This window comes from Heterocephalus glaber, unplaced genomic scaffold (assembly GCF_053883595.1).
Source record: "Heterocephalus glaber isolate CG9 unplaced genomic scaffold, H.glaber_assembly_v1.0 deba00001586, whole genome shotgun sequence".
Taxonomy (NCBI): domain Eukaryota; kingdom Metazoa; phylum Chordata; class Mammalia; order Rodentia; family Bathyergidae; genus Heterocephalus; species Heterocephalus glaber.
The window spans coordinates 3,251,702-3,277,735 of record NW_028258364.1 but is presented as its reverse complement, the minus strand read 5'-3'; the positions used below and the strand labels follow the sequence as shown (position 1 = coordinate 3,277,735).

At 36.3% G+C, this 26,034-nt stretch overlaps 1 protein-coding gene across 11 annotated transcripts in view; it reads right to left on the bottom strand.

Moving 5' to 3' along the window:
- Bltp1 (bridge-like lipid transfer protein family member 1) overlaps positions 1–26,034 on the bottom strand; it is a 241,252-nt gene that overhangs the window by 90,665 nt on the left and 124,553 nt on the right. For 9 of the 11 annotated variants that reach the window (XM_021236449.2, XM_021236454.2, XM_021236453.2 and 6 more), the window contains exons 28-40: positions 24,983–25,241; positions 23,078–23,915; positions 20,838–20,908; positions 20,131–20,304; positions 17,698–17,818; positions 15,901–16,047; positions 15,390–15,517; positions 14,637–14,836; positions 12,579–12,779; positions 10,574–10,785; positions 7,544–7,695; positions 900–1,050; positions 589–741 (exon numbers count right to left, since the gene is read on the bottom strand). In XM_021236449.2, the coding sequence (XP_021092108.2) occupies positions 589–741; positions 900–1,050; positions 7,544–7,695; positions 10,574–10,785; positions 12,579–12,779; positions 14,637–14,836; positions 15,390–15,517; positions 15,901–16,047; positions 17,698–17,818; positions 20,131–20,304; positions 20,838–20,908; positions 23,078–23,915; positions 24,983–25,241 (2,807 nt within the window). The remainder of the gene's footprint in view (positions 1–588; positions 742–899; positions 1,051–7,543; positions 7,696–10,573; positions 10,786–12,578; positions 12,780–14,636; positions 14,837–15,389; positions 15,518–15,900; positions 16,048–17,697; positions 17,819–20,130; positions 20,305–20,837; positions 20,909–23,077; positions 23,916–24,982; positions 25,242–26,034) is intronic. The other 2 variants (XM_021236450.2, XM_087193260.1) reach the window with 1 other exon arrangement.

The window sequence follows — 26,034 nt, the reverse complement described above, 5'->3', positions numbered from 1 at the left end:
TGGTCTCTAATTTGGCTATGCATTGTTAGGTATGCTCTATTGGCTAGAAGCCTTTGAGAAGAGCTCTAAAATTTTAATTATGATGTTTTATCTCACTTTCTAGAGTCAGAGATGAATTGTTTTGCACAATTATATATTTTCTCTCCAATCATAAATGCAACATTTTATTAAATCACAATGTTAAATCTGTCTTTGGTGATTACTCTCTTGTTTGAAACATGTAATTCCTTCAGCTTCCAAGATACAGTTTTGTTCTTTCTGCTACCTTCCTTTGCCATCTCAGTGCTCTGTATAGTTCTTTCAATCTCTTTACTCCCTTTAACTTTGGCATTTTTTTTTAGGATTCTTTGATCAGTTTCTCATTCAAAATATTATGCAGGGAAATCTCATCTATGTTCACAGATTCTAATAACACTTTTGTAGTACCAACCCCCAAATCACTAATTTGAGCACACTGTTGTTGACTGATCTATATTTCTAACCAAATTTCATCTTCAGCCTTTCAACATGCACATTAAACCTTAGAGTTCATGGTCTTCTAACAAAATTGCAACTTCTTTAAAGATAACATATGGTTTCAGAACTCACCATTGTAGCATCATCAATGATGGAGTAATTTGCCTGATGCAAGTAGTGATGCAATATATTACACAGTAAACATGAAGGATTTTCTTGAAGAAAGCGGGCAACTTTTGTAAGCCTGTTGTATTTACTTCTTAAGGGAAAATGTACGCTTTTATTCTGAAACCAAGCAACAACAGTTTAGAATGATATGTATGATCCTACAATAAGAGATCTATAGTAATTAAGAACTTGCAGGTCTGATATTTTCAAACATAATTAACAGTCATTTTCAATAGTAAAATTTGTATAATATCTTGCACTATTAAAGGACATACCTCTAATGCTTCTGTCATTATGCATCCCATAACAGCACAAATTCTCAAGGTTCCCTCAGTTTCCAATTTGTTTAAAGAGGACTTGAGTTGGTCAATGGGAACAAGCCATGCACCAACAGCTGGAGTTGCAGTGCTTAAAAGATTCAGTTGCCTTTTAAAATAAATTAAAAACCATTAACTGTCAAAACCTACATTTCAAACAATTTCCCATTCCTACCTCACTTACTGGCTATTTTATTCAGGCAAAATTACTTTCTTTTCCTTTTGACCACTAGTAAATTACGAAAATATAACTAAAAATGAAAATGGAGAAAAAGCCTTTCAAGAGATTTTTTTTTTTTTTAAGAATAAACAGAAGACTAAGGCAAGACAACAAGGAAAAAGAAATCTAAAGTACTAGTAAAGATACGGGGTCAAATAGGTGAGAATAATGTCTACAGAAAACATGAAGCAAGAGATGGAAAAAGTAGCAATTCTAATATTCATGGGGTACAGATACATCAGAAAAGTAATACTGAAAAAGGATGAAGCAGAGTTCTATGCTATTTGAAATTAAGAAAAATCAACAGAGGCTTTTGTCTCTCCTTTGTTTAGAGACAGCCCGCCAGATCATCCCTGCAATAATGGTTTGTTGTGGTCTGGTCTGGTCTTGGTTTTCGGCTCTTTTACCTTACATATCTGGTGCCGAAAACCTGGGAGGTAGGTGGTCAATTAAGTGACGATCCCCTGCGGGTCAGGGTCGATTGGCCTTTTGGCCATCTCCCTTGGACCACATCTGTTGAGCCAGGACCTTCTTGGGGCTTTCTGCCTTTGTTATTGTTGAGGCTACACATCTGCACCGGTCACCAATCTCTGGGTGAGTAGGCCAGCCTCTCTCTCATCGGGTCCTCTGTCTCATTCGCATTCTCTCCCTCTGGGGACTTCTCAGAAATCCAAGCACTTAGTCAGAGAGACCCCTCAGCCACTGGGCCTAGGACCGTGCCCCTGGGGGATGCCCCATCAGCCCAACTCCTCTTGTTCTCTCCCTCCAGAGACTCACTCAGAGATTGTCAAAGGAGATGAGGATGCTCCTCTCTTTTCCCCTTCTCCTAGGGAGCTGCCTCCTCACCTGTTCTAGCATGGGAGCCCAAAAATCCAACCCCCCCATCAGTGCCTCTAGGGTGCCTCCTGGAACAACTCAGGCCCCTTGGATTGCTGGGACCAGACTTTAAACCAAAAGGACTTGTTTTCTATTGTAATCAGGTTTGGCCTTAGTACAAATTAGACAATGGGTCTCAATGGCCCGAAAATGGTACTTTTGATTTTAACATACTGAGTGATTTACACAATTTCTGTCAATGCAATGGCAAATGGTCAGAAATTCCCTATCTATAAGCCTTCTACCTAAGCTCTTGACCCTCCCTTTGTCAAACCTGTTCACCCTCTCAGGTACTTCTAGCCCAAAGTCTGTCGTCCACCCCTCCCGACTCTACCCTTCCCGACTGATGCATTCGATCCAGCCAATCACTCACTGCTCATACCTCCCCCACCCTATAATCCTGTAAGCTCTTCTTCCATCTCCTCGAGCACTTCTTCATCCCCACCATATTGTGACCTTTCTACATCCCCTTCTTCATCCCGGTCATCTTGTGACCCTTCTTCACCTCTGCCATCTTGAGACCCTCCCTCATCTCTGCCATCTTGCATTTCCTCACCCCATACCTCTTCTTGATACCCACCCTTCCAACATCAGCTCCAGCCACACAGATGCCTCTCCTCGAGTTCCCTGGGACTGAGGGCATTGTTAGCGTACATGTCCCCCTTCTTGTTCTCTGATCTTTCTCAAACTGAAAAATGCTTAGGCTCCTTCTTCTCTGATCCTGATGTCTATATTAAAGTTTTGCTACCTTACTCAGTCCTGTGATATGATATGACCTGGCAAGACATTTACATGATTCTCTCAACCACTCTCTCCCCAGAGGAATGCCAGAGGGTCTGGAGGGCAGCCCAGGCAGCAGCAGATGATTTCCATGCCACAGACCCAACCAAGCTAGTGGGCACACAGGCAGTACCAGATACCTAACCTGACTGGACTTAATAGGATGGTGACCCAAGCAGAGACCTCTGGGATTATATGATTGTGTCAAAGAAGGTTTAAAGAGGATTTCCTTTCTCAAAAGGATTTGATAAGATCAGAGAGACAACTCAGGGATGGCAAAAATATACTAAAATTGATCCTACATCTCAGGTGGGCACGATTGCTATTAATACTCATTTTATCTCACAGTCTGCCCCTGATATCAGAAAAAAACTTAAAAAGGTTAAGGAGGGCCCCCAGACCACGCAAACCGAGCTCCTCAATGTCGCTTTTAAGATGTTCAATAACCGTGAAGAACAGGCAAAACAAGAAAAGGTGACTAATTACCAGATGCTGGCAGCAGCCCTACAGGGTAAACCACTGTCCTACAAGAACACACTGACTCGTGATAGGCCTCCTGGGGCCTGCTTTAAATGTAATTAAACTGGACACTGGGCTAAAGAATGCCCCAATCCCAAGCCACCACCTGCAAGCAGATGGGTCACTGGAGGGTTGACTGTTCCCTTCTCCAAAAAGGTAAGAGGCCATCCCCTCCTCAAACCCAGTCAACAGGTATGGAGACATCTCTGTCAGAGCTCATCAGCCTGGCAATGGAGGATTGATGGTGCCCAGGGTCATCAGCAGCTGCTACAGCCATCACTTCCAATGAGCTGAGAGTAGCTGCCAGCATCTCAGGTAGGCCTATCTTGTTCTTGTTTGACACGGGGGCTACATATTCGGCCTTACCACAATACTCAGGCCCCACTCATCCCTCCACAGTAACTATCTTGGGGGTTCAGGGGATACCTTCAAACCCACTAATCACCCCACCCCTAGCCTGTTCTCTGTTAGGCAGTACATTTTCACATAGTTTCTTGTTATCCCTACCTGTCCTACCCCCACCTTAGGGAGGGATATTCTGACAAAATTCAGGGCCTCACTCCTTCTGCACCCAACCAATTCAGACCCTACCGGCATCCTGCTGCTCATGGCTACCCACCTGACTGACTCAATCCCCAACCTGAAACTTGATCTCACCTTCTTCCAAGGAGCCATATATCAACCCCTCGGTCTGGGACACCTCCACCCCTTCTATGGGTAAACATCACCCTCCCAATCAGATCTCCCTCAAGGATGACACTCAATTTCCAAACATACCCTTTAGCCTTAAGACACCTAAAAGGACTAAAGTCTATAATCACTGGCCTAATCTATAAGGGACTTCTCAGACCAGTTTACTCTCCCTACAACACCCCTATCCTTCCAGTCCTAAAAACAAATGGTTCCTACCGATTGGTACAAGACCTGAGGGCCATCAATTCTGCTGTACTTCCTATACACCTTGTTGTTCCCAACCCCTACACTCTGCTGTCCCACATCCCCTCCTCTTTATGCCATTTCACCGTTCTAGACCTCAAAGATGCCTTTTTCACATCCCCTTACATCCCAACTCACAAGACCTCTTTGCATTTACATGGACTGATCCTGATACGTGAACTCTCAACAACTTACTTGGACAGTCCTCCCACAGGGTCTTTGGGATAGTCCACACCTCTTTGGACAGGCCTTGGCTGCTGACCTCTTAAAATTAAACCTCTCTCCCTCTATGCTACTTCAATATGTAGATGACTTGCTCTTGTGAAGTCCCACCCTTGAATTCTCCCAACAACACACAGCCTCATTACTTAACTTCTTGTATAAAAAGGTCTCGAGGGAAAAGGCCCAATTCTCCCAACCCACAGTACAATATCTTAGGGTTAAGATCTCATATCAACAATGAGAGATCACCTTATATCTAAAACAGCTTATTCAGGACCTTCCAGTCCCTTCCTCCAAAGCCAAGATCCTGTCTTTCCTGGGGGTTGTGGGATTTCTTCATTTATGGATAGCCAATTTCAGTCTAATTGCTGAACCTCTGTATAAGGCTTCCAAGGGAGATCCAAATGAACCTATAGATGGCACATCCATCAAAGAACCATTTCTCAAACTTCAGGCTGCTGTCCTCTCTGCCCTGGCATTAGCTCTTCCAGATCTCCAAAAACCATTCACTCTCTATGTCACTGAATGAGCAGGACTGGCGTTGGGGGTCCTGGAACAAAACATTGGGTCACATTTTATCCCAGTTGCTTACCTATTTAAACAACTCGACCACACTGTCTGGTCCAAGGCTGGCCCACATGTTTATGTGCCCTGGCAGCTGCCTCTCTCTAGCCCAAGAGAGCTCTAAACTAACTTTCAGTCAACCAATGACAGTAAAGTCACCCCATCACTTACAGGATTTACTCGCTATAGCCTCTCACATCTGTCCCCCTCTAGGCTACAACTCTTCCATGGTACTTTCATAGAAAACCTGTCCTTCTCTCTTCAGTCCTGCCCCTCTCTTAACCCAGCCACTCTCCTCCCTGAGTCCATTCAAACTCTCTCCCATTCATGCACAGAAACAAACAAAAACCTACTTTCCTCTCTTCCTAACATCTCCTCAGAGGCCATCTCACATCCAGAATTCACATGGTTTATTGACGGCAGCTCGTTTCCTACCCATGTGCCTGGCCAGAAGCGGGGAGGATATGCCATAGTTACTTTTACACAGACAATTGAGGCTAACACACTCCCACACAATACTACCTCCCAACAAGCACAATTAACTGCTCTCACCCGAGCTCTTACCTTAGCCCACAACAGGTGAGGCAATATTTATACTGATTCCAAATATGCATACCACATCCTACACTCTCATAGTTCCACATGGAGAGAAAGAGGCTTTATGACCACAAAGGGAACCCCCATCATCAACAGGCGCCTGATATATGCCCTTCTCCAAGCAGCCACCCTTCCAACACAAGTGGGGGTCATTCACTGTACGGGACATCAATCCTCCTCTTCTCCTATAGCTCAGGGAAACAACAGGGCTGACCAGACCGCCTGCAGCATGGCACAAAAGCTCACTCCCCAAAGTCAAAATCAAATGCTAATTATTTCTCCCCTAAAACCTAGCTATACCCCTCAGTATATAGAAAAAGGTGCTACACTGGGGGATGACTGGCTCCTATATCGGGGACACCATGTCATACCCAATGACCAAATAATACCACTTCTCACTGACATACATAGCTCACTCCACACAGGGACTCAACCCCTCCTACACCTTCTCAGGCCTTTGTATACCACCCATCCCTGACAACACACACACAGGTGATAATGCAGGCTTGCTCCATCTGCTCAGCTACCAGTCCCCAAGGTGGCCCTCAGATACATAGACACTCACCAGTCCTGGGGACAGCTACCAGGGGAGGGTTGCCAGGTTGATTTTACTCACGTGTTCCCCATACAAAAGGTCAAATATCTTCTGACCCAGGTAGATACCTTCACAAGATGGATAGAAGCATTTCCATGTACATCAGAAGGAGCAGCCACTGTAGTTCATGTGCTCCTAACAGAAATCATTCCTCAATTTGACCTCCCATGCTCCATTCAGTCCGATAATGGTCCTGCCTTTGTCTCTCAGATTACCCAACAAGTAAAGTAATAGGGGCACTCAACATACAATGGAAACTTCATATCCCCTATTGACCCCAATCATCAGGCAAGGTTGAATGGGCTAATGGGCTAATTAAAACTCACCTAACCAAGCTCTCTATGGAACTAAAACAAAGCTGGATTACCCTTCTCCCTTTGGTTCTCATGCGGCTTTGTTCAGCTCCTCGAAAACATTAAATTTAACCCCCTTTGAATTAATGTATGGATGACCTCTCCTGTTCTCCAAATTACCTGATCCCTCACCACCTTTCGCCGACTACATCCCAACACTTAACTATGCTTGTAGTCTGCTTCAGACCCTAGTGGATCAAACTCTCCCCTCTCCCGACTCATCAGGCACTCTACAATCTCCCCCTCTTTCCCCAGGTGAACAGGTGTATCTTAAAACCCTTTCCCCAAAACTCCTCCAACCACTCTGGGAAGGACCTTTCACTGTTTCCTTAACCACCCCTACAGCGGTAAAGCTTCAAGAAAAGGTCCCCTGGTTTCACCTCTCCAGGATAAAGAGAGCCCCATCTGGCTCTCCAGATAGACCAGTTTAAACAGCAATCTAAAACTTCCAGATACTCTTCTCTTCTAACAGGACCCACCAAGATCAAGCCCACCTGCATCCCTGAAGAGTAAATGATCTCATGTCCCTTCCCTGGCTGACATCCCACTTCTGCTTCTCTAACTTCATCTCTACATTACAAAGGAGCTTCACTGGTTTGCCCCTCGAGGTAACATGGTCAAAGAGATCCTTCTTTGAATTGAAGAGCTCTACTTCCAAGGCACTCTCTCTGACTTTTCATCTGACAAAGTTTGCTTGTTAACACTCCTCCTCCTATGTTGGTTAACACTACCCTCATTCCACTCCCATGAGATAACCACAGGTTAACCTGTCATCCAGCCTTCCTAGCCTTCTACATAGCCTTGCCTTTTATTTGGGCTATTGGGCTTTTTTCTCTCTCACCCCAAGGCTGGTCTTGAACACACAGAAAAAAAGAAAAGAAAAGAAAAGAAAAGAAAAGAAAAATCAACAGACAGTACTATACTTCAAAAAATTTTTTACCTAGAAAATGCATGTGTAGGAGATCTCACATTGGTAGGAGCAGCAAAACTAAACCAAATTTCTTTAATGGTCAGCTTCATGCTACATGAGTCTGGAGGTGGAGGCATTAGAGGCAGATCTTTTTTTAAATCATCAGATTCAACTCCTTCATCCTATATAAAATGCCAAAAACTTAATGAATAGCCACCAACACACAGGTTTACTAGTGTTTTAAGTACAAAACCTTTTCATCAAATCAGAGTTTTCAGGTAACACCTTTACATAAAAATAGTTAATGTGAACCTTGTTCAACATAACATTCTCCTGATTCTGAGGAATATGGAAACTTAAAACTGCTAAGGAACACAGCCTAAAAAAAAAATGTTTGCACTATCAACCAAAAATCAAAGATCTTAGAACTAAAGGATTTCAACTGATCACTTCATTCAATCACATTTGTTTAGTGATGATCAGTGTTACTTTTTCCAGGTAAATGAGAGAAAAAGATGTGATTTTTCCAGAAAGCATATAACTATTAAGTTGGATAGTGGGTGACAGAATTAAGATCTTCTGCTCCCTATCAGATTCCTATTCCATTTTAACAGAAAATGTCCTACTCCCTAATAAAGTAGGATTAAAAAATATTAATGTAGCACATGTTCAAATAAGACTTTATAATAAAAATTCTTATTTTGTAAGTTAGAAATTTGAATCTGTATTCAGAAATGTGAATATTTTGAAAAGTACAATCACCACCTTCCTGAATGCATAGAGGTCAAGAAGCATAATATTAAAGAAACAAAAAAGGTCTACCAGTTACATCTATTTACAAGTCTCTAATTCAATTTTAGGTATAGTTGGATATGATAAGGAAGAGATTGATATTTTTTGTAGGATGATCAAAGAATGATAAGTATCCAGAAAACAATTTTAAATCCTAGGCATCACATGTAATTATATTTCTTTCAACAATCTCTTTTTTTTTACGCAAAACATTTACTGTTACATTTTAGATATACATATTGATAACACTCATCATAGGGAATTTGCATCTGTACACGATATATCCTACTTCTTCTTTTTTTCCTATTCTTCCCCTCCCCTCAACCTCCCCTCACTGGCAGTCACTAAACATAAGTGTACAATCTCCTATTCACAACTTTTCTTTTTGTAAATGTGGCAGGAAAATCTACTGTGAAATGATGAGAGGTTACTTATCCCATTTAGTACTTTTACTAATGTTGTGCAAAAATATTTAAATATTTCAGATAGAGTGTGGTTTCTGATCCAATTATTAATTTATGTAACACATAGTATACATACTATATTATGATTCATTAAAAAGAATCTAAGCTGGGTACAGTGTCACATGCACCTAGGGAAGGGAAGGAAGCTCACCAGTAGAGCTCTTGTCCAGCATATGGAAAGTACTGGGTTCTATCCTCAGAACCACAAAAATAAGTAAAAATTAAAAATCTGACTTCTCAAATACATGTTTGCTTCATAGATTTCAGACCTGAGGCTATGAGCCAGACAAAGGGTATATAAAGATACAGAACTTTAAATTTTTAAAAAGGGAAGGAGACTTACAAACAAATCATTATAATAAGATGTGTATGTTCAAACAAACAGTAATAAACTTGGTTTTTGACTGACTGCATTTGTGGTGCCTATGGTATATTTAAATGCTGATGTATGAAAGGCCAATGAAAACAACTCTAGAACTCCAGTGAAGGGTTGGTGCCAAAGGTATAGCTGAAGGGAAAGAAAGGTATTATTAAATTATGGAAATGGCCTAGGAAGTAAGTCAGGGAGTAGAAAAATAGCAAGAAGGAAAGAAGAGCCAAGAATAGAATGCTGGAGAAACACATACATTTGAAAGGAAAAATACAGTAATTCCATAAGGAAATAAGCCAAGAAAAGACACAGAATCTAAAGAAAGTTGTATTAGAGAATTTAAGCAAACAGAGTAGGATGTTAGAGAAAGACCTATGAATTTCTGTGAAGTATTTTAGTAGAAGAGAAGGAAAGACTAGCTAGGTTCTTTTCAACCCTTCTGTTAAGTGAGTACCCATTATGTTTTTTTAAATTTTCCAATTAAACTGCTAATCCACTCCCCCAGCACTTCCAAGAGAGTGTAAGAATGTGTAATCCACTCATTACACATTTTTTAAAAGGTGTTTTCTTTGGAGCTTTTTTCCTTTGCTCAATTGGTCTAATTTAAAAAATGATCAGCAGTGTGTGTGTGTGTGTGTGTGTGTGTGTGTGTGTGTACTCTTACTAAATTCTCATTATGTTCCAGGTACCAAATTAAAACTTTCATATAGTCTACTTCTGTTACAGTTGAAGAAATTTGCCAAATGTAACCAGTGAGTGACCCGATTTTTCTTCAATACAGAATTTTGAACATTTTTTGTTATGGTGGCAGTAGCTATTACTATTGTACCTATCATCATGAAATGCTACCACAGTAAAAATTATAAATGAATAGAAGATATTCAGAACTCTGAAATAAGCAAAAATTGATGAAAATATTTAGAACTTACATGAAATACCATCAATAACAAAGTTACTTATTAAAAATGACGTCTGGGCTGGGGATTTAGCTCAGTGGTTCTGCCGCCTGCCTCACAAGCTCAAGGTCCTGAGTTCGATCACCGGTACCAAAAAAAAAAAATGACTTCTGCTAAAATTCACTAAAACATACAAAGTCTCCTTTTTGTTTTTTTTTTGGTACCAGGGATCGAACTTGGGTCCTTGCGCTTGCGCAGCAGGCTACGAAACCACTGAGCTAAATCCCCAGCCAAGTCTGCTTTTTCTTAAATTCCATTAATTCATTAATTCATCAAATGTTTAAGCTTGTAACATAGTAACATATCGTGATAAGTACTATGATGGATATAAACATATCTGTGGTAAAACTTGGAAACTACTCTAGACAGAGTGTTTACCCACATGCCAAAACAGGAAAAGACAAGCAAATATGTTCTAGAAATAAATTTAGAATTGATTACTTTCTCAAAGCATTATTAGTATTTGAAATTCACCAACTTGTTCATCTGAAACAGAATTTCCATTTAAGTCAGAGGAAGGACTTGTCCGGTCACACGGAAGATTATCATCAGAGACATCAGTATTATAACCACTGCCAGTTGGAGAATCAGAAGAATTATTGGATGTCAGCACTCCACCTCTCTCTGTGACATTAGCTTTACCCATAATTTCAAAACTGTTATATAAAACAGCACCAGATTGTCTTCCTCCTGTAAAAATGAAGGCATTTATACATTAAAAACAGTGGGTTAGTGTGTTGCAGTGTTGTACTCTATAATATACGTATAAAAGTTCATAGAGATCACATTTTTTTCTCACCATGATCTTGCCCTTATCAATAAAAGTGATATATAATTGCATTATCAGGGAAATAACGGTATGCATATATAAATACTAATATCATAATAGTTATTACATTTTATGTGGTATGATTGAAAAATACGGTGAAAGTTTAAATTTTAAAATTTATTACAGTAAAATCCTCTCAAAATACTCCTCAATGTTTCAAACACACTTGTTATGGCTTGTATCTAGATGTCTCCCCAAAGTAGGGGTTTGGGGAGTGACTAGATCATGGATGTGTGATATTGGATTAGGGGTATGATAACTGGATCAGTTTCCTAACTGGATTAAAATAGTTCTGAGTGTGTCTGAATGGATTTACTAAAAACAGAAGACCCACCCTGGGTGTGAGTGGCACCAACAAACCTTGTAGCCTGAATGGAATAAAAATAAAAAGAGAAAGAAAGAAGAAAGAAGAAAGAAGGTTACTTCTTGTTTCTTCCTGCTTGCCCTGCCATGGACTGCTTCTCCTCTGCCATGGCCCTCTGCCTTGCAGCCAGCCAACTACAGACTGAAACCTCTACAAACGGTGAACTAAGTAAACCTTTTTCCTTTAACTTGTGGGTACTGGACATTTTTTCCCAGCAATGAGAAGTAACTAAGACAACCCTTATCTCATTGTTCTTGCCACATCCTGAAGCAGTTCTGGTAGTCCACTTTCTTGAGTGGGATTAGTTGCTCTGTCATGGATGTTTTGATGTCCTGAATAGCTTCAAATTGTTTACTTTTCATGCTCATTTTGACTTTGGGGAAGAGCCAGAAGTCATATGGTGCCAGGTCCAGTGATTAAGGTGGTTAAAGACACATAGTATTGTTTTTATGAGCCTGCCTTTCTGTTGAATGGCACTCAGCAGCGGCAATCACTGTATTTTTTTATCATACCTTGTCAAAAAACAAAAGCGGACTTCCATAACTGCTTCAGAAAGTGGCAAGAACAATGAGATAAATGTGTTTAAAGCAAGAGGAAACATTTTGAGGGGGGAATCCATGGCAATGTGTCTTTCACTGTAATAAATTTAAAAATTTTAAACATTCACTATATATTGTGAATCAGACCTTAGATATACACAATGCAACCTTCCTACTTTAAACTATTGTTCAATAACATATTAGAACCAAATATAATTCTCTTTATACATCCCCAACCTTTTTATTCTTTTATAAATTTTATTTTATCCCATCCTCCAAGCCACCTCCCCTCCCTATGTACAAAAACTTGGTTTCCATTTTTCTCCTATTTTCACTTTTTTTTTTTGTAGCTTCTTTCCTAGAACCAAATATAATTCTAAGTCAGCATACGAAATTCATAATATTTACATACTATATGGTGAAGTACAAAGATCCAGTTTTCAACTACCCAAACTTTCAAAAATCTCGTGGCTTTATATTTTATTACTTGGGAATTTTTTCTCAATCCCAGATTGCTTTGTTCAGGAATTGAGGTTTGTTATGTCTGGAAGCTCTGCTCAAATCTGAAATACACATTTGAGGCAAAGCTCCATTTGTGCAACCAGGATGGGGCATCCATCCCGGTAAATAATCCCAGGAACCACATTTTCAGCTTTATTATGTAAGTTAATAAAAAATAATTGTTCCAAACATTTCAGCAATGTGGGGCCAAGTTGTCCCCCACTTAATCAGAATCAGAAAAAAACCTTACCTTTTATGGTTAAATTTTCAAGTCCACATTCAAACATTATCCAACCCCACTTTTCTTGGCTGGGACCTATTCGAGTTACATCTGGAATAGTTTGCTGATCTGTTTCATCTACAAAAGTGAATTCATCCAGTTCTTCAAGTGTAAATAAAACTTTGGACTTCTCAAAAGGAATAGCAGTGATGGCACAGGTTCCAATATCTACTGACAAAAGAGTTAAAAGGGAGTACTTTAAAGAGAGATATTACTAGTTTTTAAAAAAGTATTTCCCACAGAGGTTGTCTGAAAAAGATATCTTAGTATTTTGTCAAAGAGATAAAAAATAAACAAATGAAAGAACTTCTAAAATAATGCTACCTCAAAGGAATAAGAGAAGATTCCATAATTTACAAATAATTGCCCAAAGATAGTATCAAATTGTTTCTGAAAGATACATGGTACACTAAAAATATAAAATTAGTAAGATTCTAAACAATTCAGCTTCATGATCAACAGGTTTAAAATACTTTTCATTATTATACAAGACAAAGAAAATTTTAATTATCTGGCCTTAGGAAAAATTATTTTCTAGGAAAATTACAGCTTTTAGAAAGACTGAGGTACGCTGGTACATTTTATGTAACTACAACTTATCAGAGGTATTGCCATGATTCCACTGCTTACAGATGCAATATGAGAACATCCTGAGTGCTTCAGAATTTTTATTTTACCTTATATATTTTCATTTCTTTTGCTGATTACAGCTAGTGAATACAGGCAAGCAAAAAGGATATAAAAATATATAAATATATCCACCCAAACTTATTTACATTTGAAGTAAAATGCCTTCTAGCTTCTTAGATATCATTTTGCAAACCCTGTTTTGGTTCCCACTTTCCATGTAACAAGGAAACCAAGATATATTTCTCAGGTCACTGAAAGTTCTTCAAAGGTACCATTTTAATATCTATAAATTATTTCATTATATAGAAATACCATTCTTTACATTTATGATTAGGAAACCTTCCTTGTTCAGAAAATATTCACCTACATTTTCTTATTATTCAACTACTTATATTTGTCTTTAGTTTCATGAACTCATTCTGTTGTCCGGTTATAAGGTGAGGATTTAACTTGAATTTCATTAAAATTTCTTGATGAGGTAATACACTCACATATATAAAGTTCCAAAAATTATGAAAAAGAATACAATGAAAAGTCCCTAACACTGCACTCAAACATCTACTTCACCTCCCTCTGGATAACAAATGTCATGAGATTGTTGAATATCCTTTGACAGATAACTAATGTAAATGTAAAACATATACATGTTTTCCTGCATTTGTACACAAAAGATCACCTTGGAATTTCATTGGGAATTTTGTCTTTGATGAACATTTTTTTCTGGATAATAAATCTCAAAATTATAGATATAAGGTATTGCTTTTACAGTCTGTACAATTCTCTGGTTGGGCCAGGGATTAAACTCAGTGGTTCTGCCACTTGCCTCACAAGTGCAAGGACCCCAGTTCAATCCCTGGTAGCAAAAAAAACCAAGCTGGTTACTGGTGCAAAATACAGAGCATCATATTTTACATCAGTTTTAGGCCTACAAATCACAGGTATTTAGGAAAAGTCTTCTGACATTCTCAGTCTTTCTTCACAAGGATGGTGAAAATAAGTTTAAGAAAGTTGTAGCAATTACATAGACCCAGAATGCAGACAGGAACTATGAAACCTTCAAAGTTACAGAATACAGTGAATAAATTCAAGGACTGCACTTGTTCATTCAGGATTGGTCACCTGTCCCACAAGAGATTTTAAAATAGCAATCAATACAAACAAAACAAAACAAACAAAATATAATTTTTTTCTGGATTGAATCTGATAATGTGTGGTCATTTAAAATCTCTAAAATGAGAAAATGCAGTAAGTTGTCAAAATATTGAAATGGTGTATAACAACTCTATTTTCCCTTTCAAATTGTAGCAAATATTCAAAAGAAAAAATAATGTTCCCTTCTGCAAATTCTTCTTATATTTATACATGCAAAAGAAAATCTTATTTGCTCTACAACTCTACCTGTTGTATCAAGACCCCTAAGTTGCCCATGAACTCGATGAATATTTAACTTGGCAGCAATTTCTTTGCCTTTTTCTGCTCCAGCATTCGACCTGAGAGATCCAGATGACTGAGGCTGCATCTTAGTGGCATGAACGTATCTATCAAAATTTGATGTTTTACTAGGATCTGCATTATTTGAAGTCTCTTCAACCACACCTCTTAATTAAGAAAGAAAAAGGACATAATGCTTAATGTTTACATAATATCATTCAATAAAAACACTTAACTAAATGGTTTACTCCCTCCATCCCTCCCCAGTACTGGAGATTAAAGTCAGAGCCTTTGTACTGAGCTACTTCTCTAGCCCTTTTTATTTTTATTAATCTTCAGTCAGGGTCCCACGTAATTAGTCTCACTAAGTTTCCCTAAGTCAGGCTGGGCTCAAACTTGCAATCCTCCTGCCTCTGCATCCCAGAGTGCTGGGATTACAGGTGTGTGCCACCATGCCCAAAACTCTTAAATGGTTTACTTTTTTTAAAAGCACTCCACTATTTTAACTGAACTGATATAGACAACAAATTATTGTTTACTGAAAATAATATGAATAAAAAATGCAAACTTCCAAAAATATACTTTACTAATCTATAAGTAATTCCAAAACCAGTTTTGAGTTTTGATATTTCAATTCTCAGAAATGCATTAAACGGTAATCAAGGCTTGCTTTTACATCCAGCAAAATAACTGTACTCAAACTCATAAAATCTTTCTTACCTGTTCATACGAACTTGTGTAGCAATTCTGTCAAAACACAAAGCTACTAGGGAAACATGAGTCACACTTCTAGTAGGAGCTGTAGTTGGAGATTCTTCTACTGAGGCTTGTAATAAACATAAGTTTACCTAACACACAAAATATCACACAGTTCAGATTTGAAAAGTGAAAAGGTATCACTTAAACATAAAATACATATAAAATGAAAAGCTACTACTAAGAATGGCCTATCTATGTATCTCAGGATAATAAAGCTTATGAAGATTCTCATAAAATAATCATAATTAAATTTACTAGATGAAATATGGAACATTTTACTAAAGAGTGGCCAATATTCTGTGTAAACGGCTTACAAGATATCAAATCTATATTAGATCATCAAGGGAATGAAATATATTTTTTGATATTATAAGCTGTTTCACTACCATTGACTTTGGGAAATGCAAAGGATAAAAACCACCAGAATGCTGTCCTCTTTCAAGAAAAATATTTTAAAATATTAAATTTTTACCTTTGGTATGCTAACATTAGCTTGAAGACCTTTAATTGTTACATTATCTTGCTTCATTGTAAGATTTGTCTGAGCCTGTCCTTGGTTAGTCATTCCTATTGTAGGGTGCTCAGTTTTGGTTCCTCGCACATCTTGTTTGGAAGATAACTGAAAGGATTGAAAGTAGTGTAATTTCATAGGTCTTTTATAATTTCCACATAATCCACAACATCAGTTTGTCTATTCCCTATTTCATGCTCACTAACTGCCAGCTGCCATGTGGTTTAATATCACATCTTATAATTCCAACCTTAGTTTGGAGGTAGGAAAAAGATCAAGGTAGGAAATAGATCAGCAACCATAGGTTTAAGAAAAAAATCACTCGCATATACATACACACACACACACATATATATATATATATATATATATATACACACACACACACACAAAGAAAGTATAACTAATTATAGGTTGTGATTTTTTAGGATCACAAAACTTTACTTTTTCTTTTGAATTATTTTTTATTTCTATTGTCTATCTTTTATTTTTCACTTTGTTTACATATTCCGTTTCTCATCTAAGAGAAATCATTCAATATTTAAGTTTGTATGTCTGATTTACCTCACTTAACACTATAATCTCAAGATGCATCCATTTTTCTACAAATGATTCAAGTTTATCCTTCTTTATGGCACAGTAGTACACCACTAACACTGCACTCAAACATCTACTTCACCTCTACTTCATTTCTTTATCCATTCATCTGCTGATAGACATTTAGGCAGCTTCTAAGATTTAGCTATTATGAATTGTGCTGCTATAACATGGGTATGCACACATCACTGTAAATCAATGCCTTTAACTCTCAGGAAGATACCTGAAGGAAGATTTGGTTTCTGATGGGTGGCTATTCAACAGCTAGGGAATCATTCCAAAATTTTTTCTTTAGTTTTCTTTTATAACTGTGTGTTTGCAGTACAAATGATTATATTCCTCATGGGGAGTTGGTGCATGTATATAACACATCTTATTTCTTTTGTCATTCCCTCCCTTTCCTACCCTTCTCCATCCATCTCTTGATCTCCTTCGCTTTTGCAAAAGATCTATTTTCCATTATCTATATTTTATTTTACTGCTTATTTATATTTTGGTTCTCAATAGTAAAAACCATGAAATATTCAAGTTTGTGTGTCTGATTTATTTTTTTCATGCTCTTCTATTTTAACTGCCTATCACTAAGAATAATAAGCTTCACTTTCACTTATCCTGTGGTCCCTAAAAGAAATATGATACAGATACATTTGAAAGTCAAATAAAGATCACCAGAAGAGGACTAGCAATATATGTGACTGTTAAGCAACTGGCTACATGACTTGAAGCACAGCATTAGTGGAATATCATAACAATAGGAGGCAGTGATTTGATTCATTGAAGTGAACAAGAATAATCTCAAAACAGTATTAAGGTAAAAGTCATCTAATACAGAGGAAAGTTTAAAAAATTAAGTATCTTTGCTTCTTAAAAAAATTAAGGTACTAGTGCTAAAGAATATATATTCAGTTGGGGCCAAAGCTCTTTAGAAAAGCCTTGGAACTAAGCTACTGACAAATTAAAGAAAAAAGACAGCTACAAACTTTTAAATAAATATTTTCCCTAGTGACTTGACTGTATGGTAATACATGCTGTCTTTATAGAGCTAAGGACACATGTAGGCTTTTGGAACATGTCCATGTATTCCAATATAACTTCTAATGTGATTTGGATACATTCACATTATACTCCATTTGCTATACCCATCGACTAAAACGTTCTCACATTTTCTGAGAAGGTAGTCTTGCTATTTTGGACAGCTTCCCTTAGGACTTTGGTGTGAAGATCATCTACAATTGCAGCTGGATGTCGAGTACTAGCACAGTGAACCACTGCTTCAATATATCTGAGGAAAGAAAAAAAGTAAAAGGAAATTTTAAATATCATTTAATTCTATGACTTAGTTTATGTAAACATATCAGTGAAATGTAGCACACTTAAATATTTATAACAATTCTTCAATACTGAAATGAGAATAACAAAAATACATTTTTAGAAATTATACAAAGAAAACATTTCTGAGATTTTTACCCCCATTACTACCTTTACTTCAAGATAAAGCATTTTAGATTGGATAAGGTCTTTCTTATTTTTTCTCCCTGGAAATAAATCTCTATATTTTTTTCTAGAAGCTTCCACCTTAGCATTTTTATTCATTTATTCTTTTTTAAAAAATGTTTAAACCAATACATAAAAGCATAAAGACATTACATATTAGCAGTCACCTAATATCTTGATATGTATACTACATACAGTAACTTAAAAATCATATTAAATATATTTATCTCCTCCAACATTTATCATTTCTCTATGGTGAAAAACTTTTAAATCCTTTCCTCTGTTATCTATAGTCACTGCACTATTTAGTAGTACACCAGAACTTCTTGCTCCTATCTAACTATAAATTAGCATTCACTCATCAACCTTTCCCCATCTTTTCACCTCTTCTACTCTCCCTTCATCTCTGGTATCCTCAATTTCTATGAGATCAACTTTTTTAGATTCCACATGTGAGTATGATTATATGGTACTTGTCTTCTTGCCTGGCTTATTTCACTTAATAACCTATAGCTCCATCTGCATTGTCAGAACTGACCGGACGCCATTCTTTTCAGAGTGTGTGTGAGTGTGTGTGTGTGTGTGTGTTGCTTTTTTCTTTTTGTTTTATCTTATGGCAGGATTTTTCAAGTTTTCCAGGCTGGCCTTGAACTTGTAAGCCTCCTGTCTCAGGCTCCTGAGCAGCTGTGATTACAGGTATGCACCATCATGCCCAGTGATTTCTTTCTTTCCTGTAGGTGAAGAGCATTCCATTGTGTACATGTATCACATTTTCCTTATTCATTCATCATCTGATGGACACTTAGGTTAATTGCATGTCTATGATGAATAATGCTGCAAGAAACATGGGAGTGAAGATGTCTCTTCAACATACTGAAGAGACGTTACCTTCTCTATTTTTAAGAAAAGTCCCTATTGTTTTCCACAATGGCTGTACTAACTTACATGTTCACCAACCATGTACACAAATTCTCTTTTTCCACATTTTTGTTAGCATTTGTTATCTTTTGTCTTTTAGATAATAGTCATTCTTATTGGACTGAGGCAACATCTCACTGTGGGTTTTGATTTGCATTTCTCTGATGATTAATGATGTTGAGCATTTTTTCATATACCTGTTCGTCATTTGTACGTCTTTTTTAAAGAAATGTCTATTTAGGTCTACTGTCCATTATTCAACTGGGTTATTTTTTTCTGTTGCGTTGAGTTCCTTGTATATTCTAGGTATCGACCCTTTGTCAGATATATAGTTTAGAAACATTTACTCCTATTCTGTAGGTTGTCCCTTCACTCTGATAAATCTTTTCTTTACTGTGCAGAAGTTTTTAACTTGATATAATCTCATTTGTGTATTTTTGCTTTTGTTTGCTGTCCTTAGGGTCTTGTACAAAAAAAAAAAATCCTTGCTTAACCATTCTAGTGTCCTTAAGTATCAACCCTATGCTTTCTTTTAGCAGTTTCACAGTATCAGGTCTCACATTTAAGTCTTTCATTCATTTTGAGTTGATTTTTTTAAATTGGTGGATCTTTCCTTCAAAAATCTCCCAAAGATAATTTCCTATAGTCTTCATCTACATACATAAAAATCTTAAAAAGCTATCATAAAAAACTTTGTACCTTTGCAGTAAAAGAAAGATTTTCATGAAATTGGTCCCCACTGAACCCCTTTAGCACTTAGGGTTTTCTACACAATTTTGCTTTCCACTGTGTTCCATTCTGGATTTTATTCATATTTGGTTTATTTTCCTAGATAGACTATTGGCATCCTATAGGACAGAGTATCTATTATTTCTCTTTAACCCTTCATTAACTAGTGAGAATATGAAACAATAATTAGTCCCTGAGTACTTATTTTATGCTTATTAGCTCCAAATGTAAAAAAATATAAAATATATTGCAATACAATTATTGTAATATTGCAAAATAATTATTGAGAATGAGAAAGTAACAAATGAAACACAGACCTTACTAAACATATGCCCATTTTTACTCAATCAAAATAGCTATCATCATCCTCTTCTCAATGAACAATTATCAAATGAACTTATCGTATCACACATCATTTTATAAAGTAATAACTATACTTTTAGACATTACTACCTGTCCAAAGCTTCAGCCACCAGTGGAGTCAGTACAATATCAACAGTTCCTTTTACTTCAACTATGGCTGTTGTCCTGGTCTGAGTGACTGGCTGGTCTAGGGCCCATTCGTCTGTGAATGTCTCATCATCTGTGTTATCAACGATTTTTTTTTCCAGGGGAGTATAAGGGGTACTACACAATTTAACAAGCAAAGTATATGTTATAAAAATACCACAAACAAGTATAAAAGCTGAACTTTCTCAAGATGAGTCAACATTCAGACTGCATTTATTTCAGTGAAAAATTTCATAGAATTAGGCTTGATATTTCATGTCCCAAATATTTTCAAAGAGAGGCCAAATGAGGTACTAAAATGTAAACTGGTCAAAAATGGCTAATATATGAAAGGAGAAAAAATGTTTAACATATTTACTTTATATACCTGTTCTAAAATAATAAAAATACAACATTAAATACTTATGAGTCCCAAATTTTGATGTGTCAAGTTATGGCTTTCATAGCATTTTTATTAGAAATGCTACTCACTGCTTATGTAGCCAAAGTCATGAAAGACAAAAGGGCTAAATTATTTTGTAAAATTTAGTCTTAAAACGAGGCCCATACTCAAATGAAGAAGTTATTACTCAGAATAAACTTAAGCTTATAAACTTAAGCTTATAATCAAGACTGCCTGCAAACTTTAAAAATACACAATTTTCACTTACTTTGAAGTGGATCCTGAAAGTTGCATGCCTCTGTCTAGCAAAGAATTAGCTGTAAGCCCCTGTTTTATAACCTAAAATAATAGAAAATATTACTTAGTTTATAATTTTAATATTATTTAATTTTATGCTCTCAACAAGTCTTCGTGAATATACACATTTCCTTGTTAAATAAAATTTTGATATAGTAAGGATAAATATTTACTATACAAATTGAGAAAAATCACAGAAAATATTTAATTGATAATTTCATTTTCTTTTTATCCAAATAAATGACAGAGTAGGGTTGTGATGGTTCAGCCACAAGAGTAAAAGACTACAAATGAAGTAAATATTTCAAATGTCTTTCCTCTAGAGTCTGTGAGAGCTAATGTTAGTCTTTTCCCACCACAATCAACTTTTAAGTGAAAGAGACCCAGAGAAACATTAAATTGTAGGAAAAACTAGATTTGTATTTTATATTCATAAAAGTAAAGTGATAGATAAGCCTAACAAACCAAACTGAACCCTTGAAAATCCTAGTTGCTTATTTATATTTATTGAAAAAAATTTTCCTGTCTCCTATATTCTGTCTTTGAAGTTGTCTAACGACATGAATTCCTTGATCCATCTTCTCCAGAGATTTGACTACCTGATAAAACTAGAAATATTTCTTAAAATATAGAAATAATTCTATTCTCTGAGTTACTATTGTGCATAGCAAGTACAATTCAATTCTATACAGAAAATTCATATACCAGCATATTTCTACATGAATAAAAAAAATTTTGAAATCCTAGCATGGGAAATTTATCTTAGACAAGATAAGAAACGGGCAGAAACTTAAAACTAAAACTCTGCATTTGTCACTAATGTTTATTTCAATACTCAATATATACTTATTGAAATACTTATTCAATACTCATTATATAGTTATTACTCAAATGCCTATATATCTCTGTAAGGACAACTCCATTATAACATTTCCATCGTTACCAGTACATTTTAAATCCAAGTCTCTTTCATCTCTGATAAAGATCACTGCAACAGCCTAATAAGTCATTACCCTGTTTTCTCTCTTAATGACAATTCAATTCCATTTAGTAGTCCAAGTAGTTGAATTTACATTATATTTCCTTATGATCTCAAGAGTTTTCCAATGCAAATAACATTTGATGCCATAGTCTGTAAATATTGAATAATCTTACCCTTGTTTATGTGTCCCTACTTGCTACTTCTCCCCTCTCAATGACCTCTTTCTCACTGTAGGTGTCCCCCTCTGCCTGAAATGTAGTGTCCTGAGGTAACCCCAATCCTCAATTCCTCATCTTTGGTTTTTCAGTTTAAGTATTACCTCCTCGGACAGATTTTTTTATGTCAATATAATCTAGGTAGCTCTAAATCATTATTGTGTATTCTAGCATCTTTCATTGTCTACATAAGATCTTTCTCAATTTTAAACCATTTACTTATCTGTTTATCTATTAATTGCCTGCCTCCCACCTATAAACTATAAGCTCCATGTCTGCTTCCCCCACCAGTGTACATCAAATACCTGTTACACAGCAGAATGTAATTAATCTGAACTGAGAATGTCTGAACAAATTAAAACCAATACTTGAAGAAAAGAATCAGTTCGTTACAACTTTATATACTTCACTTTAGTCATTAATATCTTAAAATTTTCTCTTATAATTTTTAAAAATATAGTTTTCATGTTGACTAGAACCATTAAATTTATTTTCAGGTGTCTTCATCTTTTCTTAAAAAGTCATTTATGATATACAGTATAGAAATGAACAGCAATATCATTCATACCATATTCAAAAAAATCTCAAATGTCAAGTGAGTAAAGCTAGATTTGTCTAGATTAGAGATTAGTAGAAACACTATTAAAATCAATTCTAAAATCTTATTTTTAAGATACAGAAAATATAAATTCAGAGACAGACTTGATCCTAATCTGAAGAGTACCGTAAAATGCAGACATAGACTATGTATTAATTTACTAGATTAACATAATCACCTTTCCTCAAATTAATCTGCTTATATTTTATAAAACTCATCAATAACCTTGAGACCTAACTGGTATATGAAGCCACGACTACAGAAACTCTGCATTTTTAAAAAGTAGCTGAAATGACTGAATAGTCAGGAAAATAACTTCTTAAAATCTACTAATCATAACTAATTTAAAAATTAAGAAAATAAAAAAAAATCTACTTTTCTAATATGCCAATGAAAACTAATGATTTGGTTTATACCTTAAATGTTGGAACAGAAAGTTGTTCAAAGGATGATGAACTTTCTTCACTGGTTGGTGTATCCAGATCAAGAGGGCGATGCAATGAGGACTTAGAGGTTCTTTTATTGGTTGGGTGTTTAACTGACCAGTTAATTACTTGGAACTGAGTAAGGTAAGTCTGATAACAATTCATTACAGGTTGCTGAGAAGTGATCTGTTCACTCTCTACTGTTTTCTCACCTTCTACAATATATAGATGTTCTATAACGTCATCTTCTCCACCTAATGCAGAAACAAATGAAGCCTGGGAAGGATGAGTTTTGAATGGCAGAGTTCGGGGATCAGGAATGATTTCTCCATGGGCGGTAAGTGGTCCTTCTACACTGTGATATATGGAACCCCTACTATAGTCAATCTGCTGTGCTTGCTTTTTCTTCTTCTTCCTACCAGGGTAAGTTCCAGGGCCTTCATCACTGCTAATGGGCTCGAATTCCTCAGCTGCAGAAAAGTAGGCTTCACTATCAGCCACTGACATGCTGGAATCCATTGATCGATACTGATGAAAAGAATTAGAGTCTGCTGATGGTGTGTATGGGAATGAACCAAAACTTCTCCTCTGCTTTGGTGAGTCTAGCACATTCTCATCACTTCGAGAGACATCACTACTAAACTGGACTCCAACTGCAACAGGCTGCTTGTCCCCATAAAAAGCAGCAGTGAGACTCTTCGTGCTTCCAAGTCGGGTAGAACATACAGAGGCTTGTCGCTTCAAAGGAGATCTAAGAGGAGACTGGCCTACTGACTTATCCTGAGTGTTAGGTGACACAGGACTAGTTCCTGAAATTTCTGTAGGAATACTGAAACAGAACACAAAGCTATTACTATTTTCAGTAAATTGTATAATTTAAGAAGTATCTATAAAATTTTAGTAATTTTTATTATTTTACAAATAAAATCTAAAATTCTATAATAATATCCATTCAAAATAACAAAATACTACATTATGTGTTCATATCCCAGGTTGCTAACAAATTTAAGGAGACTTAAACACAATAAATTTTAAAAGGAATCCAGTATGTAACCTTGTATCCATAATCTATGGACACGAGTGCAATTTACAAGGGTTTTTTTTTTTATCTTGTATCTTCTAAGAATTTCTCCAACAGAATATACCAAGGGCCTTTAATTAAAGGAGAGTGACTGAATGAAAGAAGTCATAGACACCCTCAGTATTTCTGATTTCAGCAACTGATGCAGTAGTGTCTTTTACTGAGGTAGAAAAATTTGAGAATGACAGGAATAAAATATATATATGAAGTATTCAAGTGGAAATATTAAGATGGAACCACTGTTTGTAGGGAAAAATGTTTTGGCTGGAATTTTAAGATGTAACTTAAAGATGATATTTGGGGCCACCTAGGGAAATAGTATAAAATGGAGAAAAGGGTACAGATTTGAGAACAGAAGTACAGCAGCACTTAACAAATGACATGCTGTAACAGGAGAGGAACAAAGAGGAGGGAAAGATAAAGGGCATGGCAGTCAAGACTGAGAAGGAACAGCCAAGGAGATGGGAGGAAATTTTGAAAGGTGCTATCAAGCCAACAGGCAAACATGCTTCAAAAGAAGGAAGTAGCCTACCATTAAGGTATAGAGAGGAGGATCAAGAAATATTCGCCACACTAGGACAGTAACTAAATGTTAACAGTAATTCACTGAATGGTGAGATAACAAACATTTGTTTTCATTATATTTTTGTATTTTTCTTATATCAACGATGAATATATGACATTTCAAAAAACATTCAGGTGTAAGAAAAATGTTCTAAAGTGAAGGAGTAGAGAGAAAAGTTTTTCTTGCCACTTTTTAAGCAGTTATAATCCTAAAATCTGATCAAGTTTCTAAATCTAATTGAATTACTGACCTTACTTGGCCATCATCTCTTTTTTTACCATGTAAGAACTCTTTCTGAACCACACGGTCATCAGCTACAGACGAGGGACTTTCCTTTTCACCTGACAATAAAGGTTGCACAGCACTAGAACTACTATTTTCTTCTGAGGAAGAAGATGAACTATGAGATCGTAATGGTACTTGAAGACTAAGGTGCTGAGTTTTTCTTTCTACTTCTATTCCTACTGACTTGTTCTCCCATTCTTTCCTCTTCATACCATTCAGGTTACCTAAACAAACAAAAAGGTGGTTAAGTGAATATAAACATTTCCAAAAAAATTTATAAAGAATATGACAACTTTAAATAATTCCATTTTTAAGTATGATAATTTTGGAAACAGCACAAGTACCTTAATTTCAAATGGTAATATATTTAAGATATTTCAAAGTTGGGGGTAGCTCAGTGGTAAAGCACATACTTAGCATGAACAGGGCCATGGGTTCAATGTCCAAGACATACAAAAAATTCAAACGTACAGAAAACTTTCAAGAATAATGCCAAGCATGCCCTGTCTCTTTCTCTCAGATTTAATTATTTTAAACATATTGCCCTATCAATGACAGCAGGAATTTATCGTTTTTCATTCATTGATATACTTCCCAAGCCTACAATAATGCCCCAAACTCAGAAAGCACCCAATAAATGGCTCTGTGAATGGATAAAGAATGATATCATAGCCAGAGTGGAGCACTACTCTTTCTGAATCTCATAAAGAGCCCTTTACTGTGTTACGTAAGGTGGGAGAGGAAATGAGTTCTATAGCTGTCTAGAGCAAAACAAAAAACTTCTTCTAGTCTCTAGACATCCTTGCATTACCCAAGAAAAAGTAACTTGCCAGTGGGAGAAAATATACCCCTTGAACAAAAAGCAGTTTAGATGGAATTCAAAAGATAAGAAGACTTATAAACTTACAATATATTACTTTTATTATCAAAATTGTAAAAACAGAACAACAAAAGTCAAAAGAAACATGGGTTTGATTCACTTCTATGTGATAAGAACTAAATGTATCTTTAATTCTA